Source organism: Saccostrea cucullata, unplaced genomic scaffold (genome assembly GCF_032062105.1).
Source record: "Saccostrea cucullata isolate Sc308-1 unplaced genomic scaffold, CSIRO_AGI_Scuc_v1 ctg7658, whole genome shotgun sequence".
Lineage (NCBI taxonomy): Eukaryota > Metazoa > Mollusca > Bivalvia > Ostreida > Ostreidae > Saccostrea > Saccostrea cuccullata.
Window position 1 is genome coordinate 493 of NW_026927302.1, and position 17780 is coordinate 18272.

General features: G+C 35.3%; 1 protein-coding gene across 1 annotated transcript; it reads left to right on the forward strand.

Moving 5' to 3' along the window:
- The first annotated feature begins 1381 nt into the window (after positions 1-1381).
- On the forward strand, positions 1382-7237 carry LOC134274014 (uncharacterized). The gene is made up of 3 exons (XM_062756241.1): positions 1382-1595; positions 6388-6623; positions 6716-7237. The coding sequence occupies exons 1-3, from the start codon at positions 1382-1384 to the stop codon at positions 7235-7237; spliced, it is 972 nt and encodes a 323-aa protein (XP_062612225.1).
- Positions 7238-17780: the final 10543 nt, after the last annotated feature.

Here is a 17780-nt window from a genome sequence, read left to right on the forward strand (position 1 = left end):
AAGGGTCAACTCCCTTTCTGCTGTCGCTCTTACCACTGCCCTTTCTGCTGTCGCTCTTACCACTGCACCAAGAGGGCGACGGGGAACGAATACAAGCATCTATAAGTTTAAAGAGGTTGGGGTAAAAAAAATTAAACATCAAATATACATTTATTTTTAGATATGAAATCTAAGGCTGTCAACTATCATTTGGCAGAAGAAAATCATACATTTCAGTTTTAAAATTTGATCATTTTTGTGTTTCTTTATATGGGTCGCTTCTTCTAAAGGAGATCAAAAAATTCTGAAAATGGCCACAACTACACAGCTTCTTCAATATCATCTGGAGGTGGGTTGTTGGTTGTCCATTTTTCACAAAAATGAAAATGCAAAGCATCTTGGTTGAGGAGAAGAGGTTATACGGAAACCTTATTTGGGTATTTAAGTTGCAAATAAGATGAATATAAGATGTATTGCAGCAACCGCAGAAGGGAGGTGGGGGGCATCTTTAACAAAAGTCAAATTACATATCAACTTGGTTTAAAGTTGGAAGGTGGAGGCATAATATGCATATGCAAATAGGTAGTTTCCCTTATACCTTGCAGAACTTATCATGTATGCTTTGAATATCAGTGATTTACGTACCTAAAGGTATATCTTACAATTGCATGCAATATGCAAAAAATCTTAAATTACCCGTGAAAACAATTATTTTTCGTAGTGAAAAATGACAATGTACATGTACATTAAGATGTCAATTGAATTTGTGAAATGTTTGACACTTTTCATGAAATACGTGCACTTTAAGATCATATTCTATATGACATATACAGACACTGAAAATATGGTTATGAAAACTGCAACGTTTCGTCGAAAATGTTAATTGTCTAAAAAAAAAAATCAAATTCATTACGCCTTTTAAATTCTACGAATCGGTCGATAAAGCATTAGGAAGAAAATACAATAGTTAAATTGTGAAAAACATCTTTTAAACATGTGTGTTTAGTCTACGGAATTTTATTTTTGGACAACCCTCCCATTTAAATGTCTGTGAATTTGCAAAATCATACTTCAGGTTTTACATTGCAGTTCTGTAAGGAAATATGAAAATATGAAATCATGTGCCTTTTACAACAGATATGGCTGCTATCCAGGGTCAGGATGTCATTCGTTGTGAACTATGTCAAAATCCTGTGGAAAATCACTGTAATCTTTGTCATGTGGACCTCTGCATCTCTTGCATACCAAGTCACATGGCTGACAAATCAAGAAAACATGAAATTGTTGAATACGCTTCAAGAAAAAAGACACTGTTATCCTACCTACCTGTTCCACACATGCAAATAACCATTGTGAAGCGTACTGCGAAGATTTTAAGACACATGTTTGTATACTATGCTTCATGGGGTCACACAAACACCATGCCATCATTCATATTATTGAGAGTCTTCAACAACAGTTGCAGCTAATTATATCTGACACAGAAGAGCTGGAGAATGACATTCTTCCAAATTACAGAAAGGTTAATCAAAGTACAACTGCAGAGGACTTTGACAAGGTTCTGACTGCTATCAAAGAACAAGAAGAAAAAAATTGTGTCCCTGTGCATAAAGCAGGTCTTCAACTTAAAGATAAATAAAAGAACAGAAGGGATCGGCTTTAACTGAAAGCACAGAGAGCCAGTCCTTGACAGAGAAAGCTGAAAAAGAACTTGACCAAGGTATTCAGAAAAATAAGGAAGTTATTCGATGCAATGACGCTTTAACTATAATGAACTACAGATCAAGAAATGGTGATTTCAGAAAATGTCCAGAATTACCAGTTATTTCTCGTGTAGAGTTACTTCCTGGTTTAATTGAAAAAGACCAATTGTCCACATGATCGGTTTTCTTATAGCGGAGCGGATAGTGGGGAAAATATTTCACTTGTGGATACAAGCACCAAATTTTGCATGAAGGTTCTTTGACTATTACTGAAATAAGAAATATTGTTGGCCACTCAAGTTTCGGCCCTTTTCAAGATGGCCGCCACTTATTTCAAAATGGCGCCTTTTTTTCATAATTGTTCCTAATATTTTCATCCTTCCTCGGTAATACTTTTATTTCTTCTAAAATAATAAAAAGGAACTTGGTACATGATATAATTTGAGGTCCATTTTATATATACATACACTGCGCATGCGCTTAAATACAAACAAAAGCTGTTTTAAGACATGACTGAATTAATCTTTTGAAACGTGTATAGCTGCATAAAGCAATGTAAGGTAATCAGGACCTGAAGCAGTTGAAGTTATATTACACCAACATTTTAATAGTTCTTGACATGATGCACAATTGCTGGCAAGAATGTACAGTGTGGGGCACAAAATCCACGTTTTTTTTTACTCAACCCTAACTGGAAGGTTAGGGTAAAGTTAGCCACTTGCATACTAGTAGTGACTGACCCAATGAATGACCATCATGTAATCCAGGTCTCCGAATCTGCCTTACAAGAGCAGCTCTTAAGGGAGGGGATCAAGGCAAGCGTCATTAATGCTATTCGCATTGCTGATTGTACATGATGACAACAAATTCTTCCAGTACATTGATTAAAGGTTTGACAAGGGGTGCTTCAAAATTGGATTTGAATATTTCTTTGGCGTTCTCAAATATATTCAAGACCTGTCATGCTGTCTTTTTACCTTTCCAAACAAAGGCCGACACTGTATCACTACCCGTGAATGCATGACAGAATGGTAATGCATTTGATATGGTTCCAGTGATCTAACAACATCATAAATTGTTATTCATCTCAAATCCTGGCCTTTTCAAAATGTCATTCATTACTGATCCACATTTAATTCATCAAAAGAGTTACACAACAACGTCCCTATCCGAACTAACCATGTAGATTAATCTGTGCTGCTACCGCCTGGTGCTGCATTTTTTGCATGAAGGAACATACGGGTGTCAGCTCCTTCATGTTAGCAAAGGGGTATAAAGTTGGTATCTATAGCTTTGCTTATATTGAAAGTTTTTCCCTTTACTACAATGATAGTTGCCTCTGTAATCGTGAATATAATTCTGCCTGCTAACCCCCCCCCCCCATTCAGGTTTGTTCTTCTCACACTGAAAGGTGTTCCATGACTTTGGTGGTCTAGTGTCACATTTCTTTTCAGTTTCTGTCTTAAAACTACTTTTTCTGAACACGGAAGATAGTGTCTACCCTCAAATTACCTTTTACAAGAGAATTAATGTGCAGAAGGATAATGACATTGGCATATTTGTTAAAATTTCAGGTTGTTTAGAATTGACTAATGATGCACTGTCAATTACAAAAGCTGTTTCATTGATATAACTGACAATCTTCTGTCAGTACATTATTTGGCAACTCTAGATTTTTCCTGCTTCCAAAATAGGCATCAATTGAAATTCAAAACATTATTAAAACAAACATTTTGTGAAAGAGAGAGAGAGGTGTCCTGGTTTTCATGATCAGAAAGTTCTTGTACATCGCATTGCCTACTGTGACAAAAAATACGAGGGTTGATCCAAAAGTTCGTGGAATTTCGTAATATTTCATTCATTTATAAGTGAAATTGGTTGAAAATTACAAATGAGAATAAAGACACTTGTTGAATATTTTAGATTAAAAATATTTTAAATATTTGCGATAGTAACTCTATGGCAGTTGCCATAGAAACGGATGTTTGGAAATGCGGGGGAGACATCAACGCGTTTATTAACATTTTAATTCTTAATACTTGAAATGAGAATTAAACCGATCTTTGTGGTATAGAAAACGAAAATTATGTCATTATTACGATTGCTTGATCTTTTATAAACCTCTGTGTGTGTATTTTACCGATTTTACTGGATATTTTGTTTATTAGTTAATAATTTATTGTTCATCTTAAGGTTGTTAGACGACGTCAAATTTCGGTCAAGTCATAAGTTTTGTGAAAATCCCGGGATCTCTATCTTAAATGCGCATCTTATTGACATAGACTGAGGAAAAATGCATTTAGCCACTGGTTTTCCAGAGGCTTGAGAAAATAAAGAAAAATAGAACCTTCTTGGACGTTGATTAAAGGTGTGGCCGCCTTTTTGAGACTCTGTTTTAAGTGTTGTCCCCCTTGATAGATTGAAAGCTTTAATAGACGTTGTCGGCTGACGTACTGTTCTTGACATTGCTACTGAAAGAGAGAGAGGGTATTGGTTTTCATGATATGAGTAAAAAATGAAGATTACCCAGGCTTTTCTTGAGAAAAAAAATGGAGGAAAGGGCAGCATTTTGAAGAATTACGTGTTCGAATTTGTAACGTGACGTGACACACCTAACTTGACATCTTGTGCTGGTAATTGGAATTGCATTATGACTGTATTTTATAAATATGCCTATTGTTTGCTTTTGTCAAATCATGATAAAATTTTAGAAAGAAATTCCACGAACTTTTGGATCAACCCTCGTAAATAACAGAAAAACTGCTATAGTCATCTTCCAAATTTGCCAACTTTGACTTTGAAGAATCAGAATTTTGTTTTGGATTGAATATGCGACATTTATCAGTCCGAACAAGTTCATAAAACCTTGATTATCACCTTCAGATACTCTTAAAAGGAATACCCAATATTGTTCTTTCCCAATGTATCCCTTTTTTAATATTTCATCCTGCAGTTTCATCAGTTTCGACAACAACTATAAAAATCCTGCACTTTCAGTTTCGACAACAACTATAAAGATCAAGCAACTCTTCCTCAAACGGATTTCCCATTTCCAAAATTATACATGTAGGCATAACCCGATTTACTTGTGAAAAAAAAAACTTTCTTGAGCAGCATGACTTTCTTCGAGATGATTTTCTTCTTCTCTTGAACATTTCAACATATTCATGTGAACTCTTTAGTAAGTTTGCTGATTTCTGGATCAGCTACTACCTTAAATGCAGCTGGATCTTCCGCTAACCATCACCTGATCTTCTGTTAAATGTAACCATCACTTTTACAAATAGCATTGTTATGCTCATGGGCTTGACCAATGGCAAAGTTTGAAAACTAATATTTTTTTCTAAGTAAATTCCTTTTTTAATTTATCACTAAACATATGTCCGGGTGTTTTTACATTGCACCCAAAGGTGAAATGGTACCCATCGATCATATTTGATGTGACCAACGGCAATTACTAGCATTCTTTGTAAAGCCTAACATCTGATTCTCTGCAAGACCTTACAAAGTAAAGACAACGAGTTCCAACAGAATTCTTTACCAAAATTTAAATTGTGAAATCTTTTTTCTTTTTGTTCCGAGAAAAATAGATCATCTATTTCAGTTTCATCACAATTATTGAGTTCCTTTGCATTTTGGTCTGCTTTTCTATCAAGTCATACAGACAGCAGGCAGTAATTTGACTATCTTGTCTTGTTTTAGCAAGATTTAGAAAATGCTAGGAAAGACTCAGCAGTTCCAGAATATGCAACTTCTACTTGAATCAATGCAGTCATCCAGCCACTTCTTTTCAACAAATCACCAAGCAGTTTTAAGCTGCCATTTAAATATGGAATCCATTGAACATATTGACAACATATCTATCTTCACCATAAATTTCCAGTCATTCTCTTCGTGTTTATTGGTTACAAGCGGCTTTTTTTAGTCATCACAGGCGTTTTTCTTGGATTTTAAAAGATGGTGCTGACTTCACAGTCCATGGCATTCTTCATTGTGGATAGCGAATCGTTACCTGTTGTTTTATGTCATAAATACAACATTGATTCATTTCCTTTTTTTAACGTTCCTTAAAGGATTATTTCACTCATTAAAATTAAAGGTTGTTTGAAAGAATATTTCACTCAGTGCTATTTAATGTTCTCCAAAGGATTATTTCATTTATTGAGATTTTACGTGCGTTGGATGAGTGTTTCACTCCATGATATTTTATGTTTCATGAGGAATTATTTTACTTATTGAGGGCTTTCAAATACAAAATTTTACTTGGTATTCAGGCCCAAGATAGTGAGGGAACGCCTGCAAGGCTTTTTGTAAAATATATGTTACAATTTTTTTTAAAATGGCTTCTTGCTACTGTGATAATGACGTTAATATCTACAATTGGGAACGATATTTTGTGTTATAAGAAAATCATTTTGTCTTGATATTTATAGCATTTAAGCTAGAATATGATTTTTATAGTCTTTTTAAAATTTTTAGATATATTTAAGCGGCCAAAGTATAATTAATTTGGTTGTAAGAGAATGTATGTGAGGCCAAACTGCCTGAAAATGTCGCCATTTTGTTTTAGTGGCGGCCATTTTGAAAATGGCGGAAATAGCGGTGGCCAACGATGTTTTTTGATTTAGTAGTATCAGATAGACATTTGAACCAAATTTCATGCTTGTATTCACAAGTGAACTATTTTTCTGAAATTTTGATCTAGGCCGCTACACTATTAAGAGCGTTGACGTTTTGCTGAAAAGGCCCGGAACCCTGAAAGTGATGGATGATCATGTGGTATTCAGTACCATACAGAGTCCTTTTGGAGATGATGATAAATATCTTAAAAGTGTACAGTGCGTAGGAAGAGATAAGATCTTGACGACTGGAAATGCCTGTGAAATAAAGCAGATCGACAGGACAGGAGTCATTCTACAAACAATTCCTACACATGATTGGGTGTGGGCATTGTCTATTACCTTACAAGAACCGGTGTTTTCTCTTAACATCATTACTATTAAAAGAACAGAGATTTATATATATATAAGCAGGACAAAGGAGAATTTCTATTTAGCTTGAAGGACTGGTATCCAGTTGGACTATGTTACGCCAAGAATTGGGATCTTCTTGTGAGTATGCGCACTACAGATATGGAACTACGAAGAATAGTACGGTACTCAGGGTCCACAGAAATTCAGGAGATCCAGTTCAATGGTCTAGGGCAATCTTTGCTTTCTACCGATATTGCTTATTTGTTACCCATAACTGAAAATAGCAATGGGGATATCTGTGTTACTGATTATGCTGGGATGGAGGTTGTAGTGATGGATTCTTCGGGCGAATTACGATTCAAATATTCTGGAAACCCAACGTATAGAAACTTTAGACCATTACATATTGCTTCTGATGTGAATGCTCAAATGTTGATATGTGATACCTTAGGCAACGTTATCCATATTATCGATGGCGATGGTAGCTTTGTCCGTTATATTGAGTACCCGTGTTATGGAGGACTGAGTATCGATACAGACCACAACCTTGTCATTGGAGACAGACATTCAAAATCAAAATAATCATATATTTGGAATAATGAACTTAAAGATTTTTTTTTTCAAAACAGGCAGAACTTATTCAATATATAGTGACATTTTAATTTTGAAATTTTCTTTTTTTTTTTAAATAAAAAAAGAACTGCTAAACCACAGAAAATGTCCGTTCTCGAATGAAGCAATCATTTGGACGAAGACAAAGTATACTTTAGTTTTCTATAAATAGATATGTTCAGGTCGAGAAAAGAAGCCCACAACATATATCAGAAATATATAACTATATCCAGCTGAATAAATGATGCCTTTGATTTTTTTTTTTTGATATATTTCTAACTGTGTACCGATTACGAAATCATGCATTCTAGTTGACTCTCAGTCATGTATTGTACCAATGTTATCGCATCATTATATACGGAACATTATTCTTTATCATGTTACTTATTGTTTTGACTAATAAACCCATATTTATGAATATCATAGTAATATATGGAAATAAAAATAATAGAGAAATTTGGATAATCACAATATTAATAACAATAATAATTAGATCAAATCTCGTTGCACAACAACCAGTAGGACGTCCGACCAGTTTGACCGGAAGTAACTTTTATTTTTACAAAAATGAGTAAATACGTCTCCAATGATTTAAATCTTACAAATCTATGTTAATTATTGCAAAAGTATGGCATTTTTGCTACTTACTGTTTGACCAGAAGTGACGCCGAAATATGCATTTTCTGACTTCTTCCGGTTTGGCCGGAAGTGATGTCAACGGACGTATTTTGACGATCTCATTAGATTATACTTTGATGTAGATCATACTCAATACTTAGAAAGATATTTAGAAAGAACGTCTGGTCTCACTAGATCCCTTATTTCAGGGTCAGCCCTTTTTTCGAGATACCATTCCGATATAAGATCTCTGAATTCTTCACAATTTTTGTTCTTATGTTTTAACAAAATATTTCTTCGTAAAAAGATGTCGTAGAAAATTAAAGGTGTCAGAAATTTTGAAATCCACGATAGGACTATTTTTGGGCCATAGCTAGCCTCGGCCCTTCGTACTTCCAGTACCAATGGTATACCCAATTCAATTCTACATTTTTGTTGCTCTATCGTCACTGAAAATTTCATATTTCTATGTTTAATGGATTTTGAGACAAAATGTCCCTCTAAAAATGACAAAATCGCGGAAATCTCCGAACCGGAATTGACGTCATAAAAACAAAGGTTTTCTGATGTTCTATCAGACCTGAAAGTTTCATGAAAATCAATCAAGCCGTTTCCAAGAACTCACAAGCACAAAATCGGTAAAATAACTAGCTAGAGCAAAGTTTGTTGCAAAGCAACGAGTAGGTCTTCCGTCCTGTTTGACATGAGTAACTTTTATTTTTGAAAAAAAAAATAAGTAATAACGTCAAAAAATGGTTTAAATCCTCAAAATCTATGTAAATTATTGCAAAATTAAGCAATTTTTGCTACTTCCGGTTTGACCAGAAGTGACGTCGACGGATGGATATTTAAGTTTTATGCTCCCGGTGACATATGTTGCCCCAAAACTTGTCAAGAACATTAAAAATACTAATTTTCCGATTACTTCTGATTTGGCCAAAAGTGACGTCATTGGTCGCAAAATAACAAATTTTCAATACTTTTAAAGATATCAGGAAAAACGTCTGGCCCCAATATATCCTTTATCTTAGGGGCCAGCCCTGTTATCGATATATCATTTGAAAGATCTTCAAATTCTACACTTCTTTTGTTCTATATGTTTTGACAAAAAATTTCCAGGTAAAAGGATATCACAGAAAAGGTGTAAGGAAATTTGAAATTGGCGATAGGTATAGTTTTATCATCCCTGAAAGTTTTATGTTTCTATCTCAACCCATTTCTCAGGAAAAACTCTGGACAACCCGACCCTTTAAAATTCATAAAATCTGCAATATCTCAGACCGGAAGTGACATCATAAAAAAAAACACACGAGGTTCATGTGATGATACAGAAGTCCCGAAAGTTTGATGAAAATTCATCCAGCCCTTTTCGAGTAATCGCGTGCACAAAATCGGTAAGAAAAAAAAAAACAATAATGAAAGTGTAAATGAAACCTAAGAATAACAGAAAGGTCTTCCGCTGAAGACGAAAGACCTTAACTAGATGAGATCTCGTTGCAAGCAACGAGTAGGTCTACAGTCCGATTTCTCGATAAAATGAGAAGTGATTTTGAATGAGATTTTCGTAAACAGAAAATGGTATAAGGTATTCTTTCAGAAAATGTCCCTCTATTGATTTATAATGCAATGTCTTCAACATCTTCTGTTTAATACGCATTATCAAAATATATCCTCTTTTTGGTATATAAAGCATCAAATATTCAGCATTCTGGTCCCTTGTGACCCCTTATTGCATAACATATGATAAAAATTTAATAACAAGCTGCTGCAAATCTTTAAAATGAATTTAATAAACCTTTGCCTCAGAAATGAATCACAAAAAAATATTGATCATTATAAAGTTAAAGACTTTTGGTCCCTCTGAGCCCCTAATTTCAGAGGTCAGCACATTTTCTTGATTTCAAAAGAAAGGTCTCATAATTTAACAATTTAAAAAAGCTTACAGAACAACACTACCCCGGAGTTCAGTGATTTCTTTGAGTAAATAACATAGTTGAAAAACTTTATTTTGCCTAAAAAGTTCTGCTAGAATCCCACTGTCGTGTCAGTAAAATAATAACTCCACTCATTCGCACGAAACCTTACCAGATGTTTTAAATTTTATACATATGAACGGAGATTTATTGTAAAATCATGCTTAACTCAGGCCCTAGCAGCACTTTCCAAGTATCTTAGAAGGCAAAGTTTCCATCTATACAAATCTTATGTTTCAATTTTCAATTTGTTAAACTCTATACATGTACACAACACTTAGCACGGACTGACGGTGCTAGTGAGGCGGTTTTGTTTTCGAACTTTTGTATAAACTTCATTCGCCGTGTTGAAAGATACGGGTTACATAGAGACACGTTTTCCTTCCTTTTTGAAATGTAGAGAACATTTGAAAGGATTGCTTGTTACTTTTTTTTTGTTACTTGAATAAAATATTATACACTGACTATGATAAATTATATTCCAATTTCTCTTGATAATTTGGTGTTTAACCAAATACATTATTATCAACCCTTCAAAATTTGCAAGTGTTAAAACAAAAAAACAATAAACATTCTGAATATTTTATTAATATTAGTGTAATATTAAGATTTTAGAGAAACAAAATCCATGTTATTACTAATAACAATCTAGATAAAAAATGATCTGGAGATAACGAACAGTATTCAATCTCAAAGTCCATAAAACAATACAAAATAAGGGCAGAGCAAACACGGACCCCTGAACGTCAGAGGTAAGTTCAGGTGCCATGGAGGAGTGAGCATCCCCTGCCGACCGGTCCCACCCGCCGTGTGCTCCTTGTCATGATCAGGAAATTACAGAAAAATCCGTCGTCAATTCAGTGTATAAATGATGGACTAACAATTGGTATGAAAAACGTCAGTCAGCATTTGACTCAATGATAAACTGTATTTGCTGATAAGGTCATTGTATCGACCATAGAAATTACGGAATGATGACTTTAAACGAGACTGCTGATACTCTTGTTTCGTCAACTTGCTTGTCAATAATTTACCTCGTTTTAGAAATTGTTCATACGTAGAGCATGTTCTTGCGTATCGAATCAGGTGATATATATTTACTCCGTATGCATAATAATATCAAATAAAGGTGGAACATATCTGTAGTTCCTTTCCTAAAAGTTATAACTGTTTGATTTTAATATTTCCCCAAGTCTAGACGCAAAGATAGCATACTCCTCCGACTTCTCTTCATCCAGGCATTCTAGATATGACTCACCCCTAATTCGGTCCATCAGATATAAAGGGGTATTTTTCATGGTTTTTTTTCTCTAAGATTATAAGAAACAAAGCGTTTTCGCTGTTACGAGGATAATTGGTTTCCATTCTTACTATGTTTAATTCAAACATGCAACAATGGGAATCTAAGAAGTGTGACGTCATAACACAAACAGTTCGTTTGCTACAGTGAATGGCATTTGTAATATTGTCCATTATTCCTGTTCTAGGAATAAAATTTATGTGATGAATACATAGTCGAAAATCATATTCCTTTTCAAACTTTTTTTACAAGATTAATAACAATGTCCCTGTCTTGATCAGCGTATGAGATGAAGGCATCAAAGCGGTAAGAACGTTAATTGATGTCATCACCTTCGACGTCGTGACCCAGATATTTTTCCCTAGCGACGTTATACATATATCTATGCTTTCATCAATATCTAAATACGATGCGACTCACTGTTGTTTTTTTTAAAAAAAAAACGATTAGGATAATATCTTATTCAATCTAATTCGAGACTTTGGCGAATAAAGGGCTAATTTTCTATATAAAAGAATTTTTAGATCTCTGTATAAAGTTTATTTAATAGAGTTATATACTGTATGTGTGCGTAAAAAAGCGGGCTAAATAATTTTATTTTAGCGAATTTGGCGAGGACATTTATGCGCTAATTAATAAATACCGCTAAATTAATCATATTATAAAACAATATACAGCTAGGAAGTGTGCAGAGCTAATTCACAAATACGCCAAAAACTCACCATATAGTAATTGCCCTAAATTTTCAATACGCCTTATCATGCACACATACAGTTATAATTCCATATTTCTGAGTTCCGAGGATAGCTCAAATTTTGCAGCTCTACACCGGCAAATATGGTGTCTTAATATTAGGGAAAACATTTGCAGAGGGACGTTAAACAACAGTTAAACAAACAAAAACTGCAGTAAACATTTTGGAAATGTCATTTACTATATATCATCAAAACTTTAGAAGTTTGATTTACTGTGGTGAAAACTTAAGTATGCTACACTTTTTTGCAAACAGAAAATGTCTTATTCAATTTAAATAATCAACAGAAAGATTGATATTGAACATGAGTGTGTCAAAATGGGGAACATTTCAAGGAGTGTTTCAGATATTTTTAAAATTCTAAAAGAATTATTCAATTCAAAAAAATGAAAAAAAATTAGTAGATGTCACAAATGTTTTACCTTTGCTTCAATATGAGCTTGACTTTATTTGTGTTATGTCTTCTAAGTCTACTGTATATGTACATGTTTCCTTTTTTTTATATAACTAATTTTTTAAATACATTTACATATTGTCTTAACCTCATTATTACATGCATGTTATAAAAGGTAAATATTGTTATATCAAAATTTGCTGGAATATCGAAAAATGAAATTTTGGGTGTTTAAGAAATCGTGATCACCGACCATTTCAGACCAAGTTAGATCACATATTTGACTGCAGTAATTATAGTTTCTTGTAGCCCAGTTTTCGGCAGTTTCATTTTTTAATGATTCTTAAACAGAAAAAAGGAATTAAAACATATTTGAATTTTAACTGTTTTCTTTCTTCACAAAAATAATGCACACAAAAAGTTTAAATGGAGCTTTCTGATGAAAGGTATGGTTCATCAACTATCTCATTTAAAGTAATCATTTCGTGGTTCTATGCTCGATTCAATAACCTTGCTAGCAAATACAATCTGTCACTACATCAAATGCTGACTGACGTTTTTCATATTATTATTAAGCAATTATTTCTCAATTATGACAGTTAGCACACGGCTTGCGTGACCGAGTGGCAGGGTATGCTTACACCACCATGACACCTGACACAATCTCAGATATTAAGAGGTCCTTGTTTGCTCTACTTATGATTTGTTTTGTTTGAAAACACTTCTGAGCATTTAAACTGTTCGTTATCTCCATATATTTCAAAACAATAGAATAAGGAATTATGTGTTAAGAAATAAGCACACTTCGTCATCCAAAGGAAAATACAGAAGAGTAGAAAATGCTTCGAAAGAATAATCAAATTATCAGACATTATTATACCCGCACTTTCTAAAGAAAGTTCGGGTATATTGTTGTTACTCATGTCCGTCCGTCCGTCCGTCCGTCCGTCCGTCCGTCCGTCTGTCACACTTTTCTTCCTTGAACTCCTTTTACATTTTACACAGTAGCCTAATCATCTTTTGGGAGATGGTTGGTGGTGTCATGTAGATGTGCAGTAAGGTTTCGGAATTTTGATTTTGCCCCGGGGGGTCAAATGGGGGTCGAAAAATGACGTTTTTTATGCAAAAAGCCCCGTCTTCCCTGAACTCCTCTTACATTTTACACAGTAGCCTAATCATCTTTTCGGAGATGGATGGTGGTGTCATGTAGATGTGCAGTAAGGTTTCGGAATTTTGATTTTGCCCCGGGGGGTCAAATGGGGGTCGAAAAATGACGTTTTTTATGCAAAAAGCCCCGTCTTCCCTGAACTCCTCTTACATTTTACACAGTAGGCTTATCATCTTTTGGGAGATGGTTGGTGGTGTCATGTAGATGTGCAGTAAGGTTTCGGAATTTTGATTTTGCCCCGGGGGGTCAAATGGGGGTCGAAAAATGATGTTTTTTATGCAAAAAGCCCCGTCTTCCCTGAACACCTCTTACATTTTACACAGTAGCCTAATCATCTTTTCGGAGATGGTTGGTGGTGTCATGTAGATGTGCAGTAAGGTTTCGGAATTTTGATTTTGCCCCGGGGGGTCAAATGGGGGTCGAAAAATGACGTTTTTTATGCAAAAAGCCCCGTCTTCCCTGAACTCCTCTTACATTTTACACAGTAGCCTAATCATCTTTTGGGAGATGGTTGGTGGTGTCATATAGATGTGCAATAAGGTTTCGGAATTTAGATTTTGCCCGGGGGGTCAAATGGGGGTCGAAAAATGACGTTTTTTATGCAAAAAGCCCCGTCTTCCCTGAACTCCTCTTACATTTTACACAGTAGCCTAATCATCTTTTGGGAGATGGTTGGTGGTGTCATGTAGATGTGCAGTAAGGTTTTGGAATGTTGATTTTGCCCCGGGGAGTCAAATGGGGGTCGAAAAATGATGTTTTTTATGCAAAAAGCCCCGTCTTCCCTGAACTCCTCTTACATTTTACACAGTAGCCTAATCATCTTTTGGAAGATGGTTGGTGGTGTCATGTAGATGTGCAGTAAGGTTTTGGAATTTTGATTTTGCCCCGGGGGGTCAAATGGGGGTCGAAAAATGACGTTTTTTATGCAAAAAGCCCCGTCTTCCCTGAACTCCTCTTACATTTTACACAGTAGCCTAATCATCTTTTCGGAGATGGTTGGTGGTGTCATGTAGATGTGCAGTAAGGTTTCGGAATTTTGATTTTGCCCCGGGGGGTCAAATGGGGGTCGAAAAATGACGTTTTTTATGCAAAAAGCCCCGTCTTCCCTGAACTCCTCTTACATTTTACACAGTAGGCTTATCATCTTTTGGGAGATGGTTGGTGGTGTCATGTAGATGTGCAGTAAGGTTTCGGAATTTTGATTTTGCCCCGGGGGGTCAAATGGGGGTCGAAAAATGATGTTTTTTATGCAAAAAGCCCCGTCTTCCCTGAACTCCTCTTACATTTTACAAAGTAGCCTAATCATCTTTTGGGAGATGGTTGGTGGTGTCATGTAGATGTGCAGTAAGGTTTCGGAATTTTGATTTTGCCCCGGGGGGTCAAATGGGGGTCGAAAAATGACGTTTTTTATGCAAAAAGCCCCGTCTTCCCTGAACTCCTCTTACATTTTACACAGTAGCCTAATCATCTTTTGGGAGATGGTTGGTGGTGTCATATAGATGTGCAATAAGGTTTCGGAATTTAGATTTTGCCCGGGGGGTCAAATGGGGGTCGAAAAATGACGTTTTTTATGCAAAAAGCCCCGTCTTCCCTGAACTCCTCTTACATTTTACACAGTAGCCTAATCATCTTTTGGGAGATGGTTGGTGGTGTCATGTAGATGTGCAGTAAGATTTCCGAATGTTGATTTTGCCCCGGGGAGTCAAATGGGGGTCGAAAAATGATGTTTTTTATGCAAAAAGCCCCGTCTTCCCTGAACTCCTCTTACATTTTACACAGTAGCCTAATCATCTTTTGGAAGATGGTTGGTGGTGTCATGTAGATGTGCAGTAAGGTTTTGGAATTTTGATTTTGCCCCTCGGGTCAAATGGGGGTCGAAAAATGATGTTTTTTATGCAAAAAGCCCTGTCTTCCCTGAACTCCTCTTACATTTTACACAGGAGCCTAATCATCTTTTGGGAGATGGTTGGTGGTGTCATGTAGATGTGCAGTAAGGTTTCGGAATTTTGATTTTGCCCCAGGGGGTCAAATGGGGGTCAAATAAGGACGTTTTTTATGCAAAAAGCCCCATTTTCCCTGAACTCCTCTTACATTTTACACAGTAGCCTAATCATCTTTTGGGAGATGGTTGGTGAGGTCCTGTAGATGTGCAGTAAAGTTTCGAAATTTTGATTTTGCCCCGGGGGGTCAAATGGGGGTTGAAAAATGACGTTTTTTATGCAAAAAGCCCCGTCTTCCCTGAACTCCTCTTACATTTTACACAGTAGCCTAATCATCTTTTGGGAGATGGTTGGTGGTGTGCTGTAGATGTGCAGTAAGGTTTTAGAATGTTGATTTTGCCCGGGGGGGAGTAATGGTGTCGAAAAATGATATTTTAAAAAGTGAGGTCAAGGTCAAAGGAAAATTCAAGGTCAAAATATGTTGACGTATTAATAGGTCTTAGCAGTATGTATCAGCATATGACGTTTGATAAATATATCTTGAATTGTTTATTCAAAACTGGTCTAGACATTAATTTTAGAAAAGTGAGGTCAAGGTCACAGGAAAGGTCAAGGTAAAAAAGAGTGAAGCATTGTAAAGCTTACATCAGTATGTTTCATCATGTGAAGTTTCATTACACAGCTTGAATGGTTTCTTTAAAATAAAGCTAAACACTAATTTAAAGAAAAGTTATGTGAAGGTCAAAGGAAAAGTCAAAGTCAAAAAATATTGCTGCAGTTGGATATTTACTTCAGTATGCATCAACATATGAACTTTGATAAAAATATCTAGAAAGTTTCTTTGAGCCCGATGGAAAGACAGATGGAAGGGTGGAGGACGGACATGACAAAAACTATACATGTATTCCTAATCATGGTGTGGCATAAAAAACTTGAATCTACATTATATGAGCATGTTTCCATCTATTAAGATTATACAAGCAAATTCAAAGAATTGTGGTCCTCTGCTTTCTGTGTTTTAGTGAATGAGATACCATAATTTATGGCAGATTGTGTGTCAAATATGCATCATATATCAATTTTTGAAAATTGGGTCAAAGGGGAAAAATCATAGCATGTTCTGAAACATTTTGTTGCAGGTAATATACATGTCAAATATGAAAGTCCTATCTCTTTTGAATCAAAAGTTATATATACAATATATTATTATACCTCATTATAAATATTCTAAACAACGCGTTATCTGATTGGTTCTAGTTTATCACGTGATCGGGCCGTAAAACTTCATATGTCCCGTCGTCGGCACGCTTTTCATCATATATTCCACCTCTTCGGAACACCTAGTGAATTTTCCCGCAATATAGTTCCTGTTTGTTGAACGAAAACTCCCGAGAGAAGAAGACGTCACAATAGCTTGGTTTAAGTCACAAAACTGATACTTTACGTAAAAAATGAAAATGAATTTGAGAGAGTGCCGAATATTTGAAAGTTTATGTTTATTTCAAAGGTTTTGCTTGTTTCGGTATAATAAACAATTCATTGCATGAATGTTCGGGAAATATGAAGACTTATTCAGCCAAGAAAAATCATATTCCCCTCGGGCGAAGCCCTCGGGGAATATGATTTTTCTTGGCTGAATAAGTCTTCATATTTCCCTCACTATCATGCAATAAATGTATAATATTTTTGAAAAGTAGGTTAAACTTCTAGGTCAAGGTCACAGAGTCAAAAGTCATGATATATTTAGAAAAGTCTTTTCACATGTAATAAACATGTATAATTTGAATGCCCTTTCTTTTCTCTTTCAAAATGATCAATTTAAAATGTTATTTTTTGGAAAGTAGGTAAAACTTTAAGGTCAAGGTCTCACTTGGGTTAAAAAATCATAGTATATTTAGAAAGTTTTGTGGTAATGTGCATGTGAAATATGAAAGCACTATCTCTTATCATTCAAAAGTTATGACCAAGGTTAAATTTATTGTGACAGATGCACATACTAGCTGTCAATAAGATGGACAGACTGACAGACAAATGAGATTTAGTGTCCCCTCCCTTTCCCCAAAATGGGGACAAGAATATGCCCTTGCTGTTCTTGAGAAGAAGATTTATGATGGAAAAAATCCCCTGCATATTTCTTAACGCAAATTAATATTGTGTTCTTATGTCATTTTGTTTGTTGTTAAACATCCCTCTCAGGAATTTTTCACTCATATAGAGACACCACCATTTGAAAAATAATGAGGACAAGTTAGATTTGAGGTCAACATTCATTTTAGGAGTTTTCAACCATTAAGACGTAAAGAAATATTAACTCGATCCTTCCCCTCACCCCTTCCCAGACCCCTGTTTGTTCATGTATGCAAAAA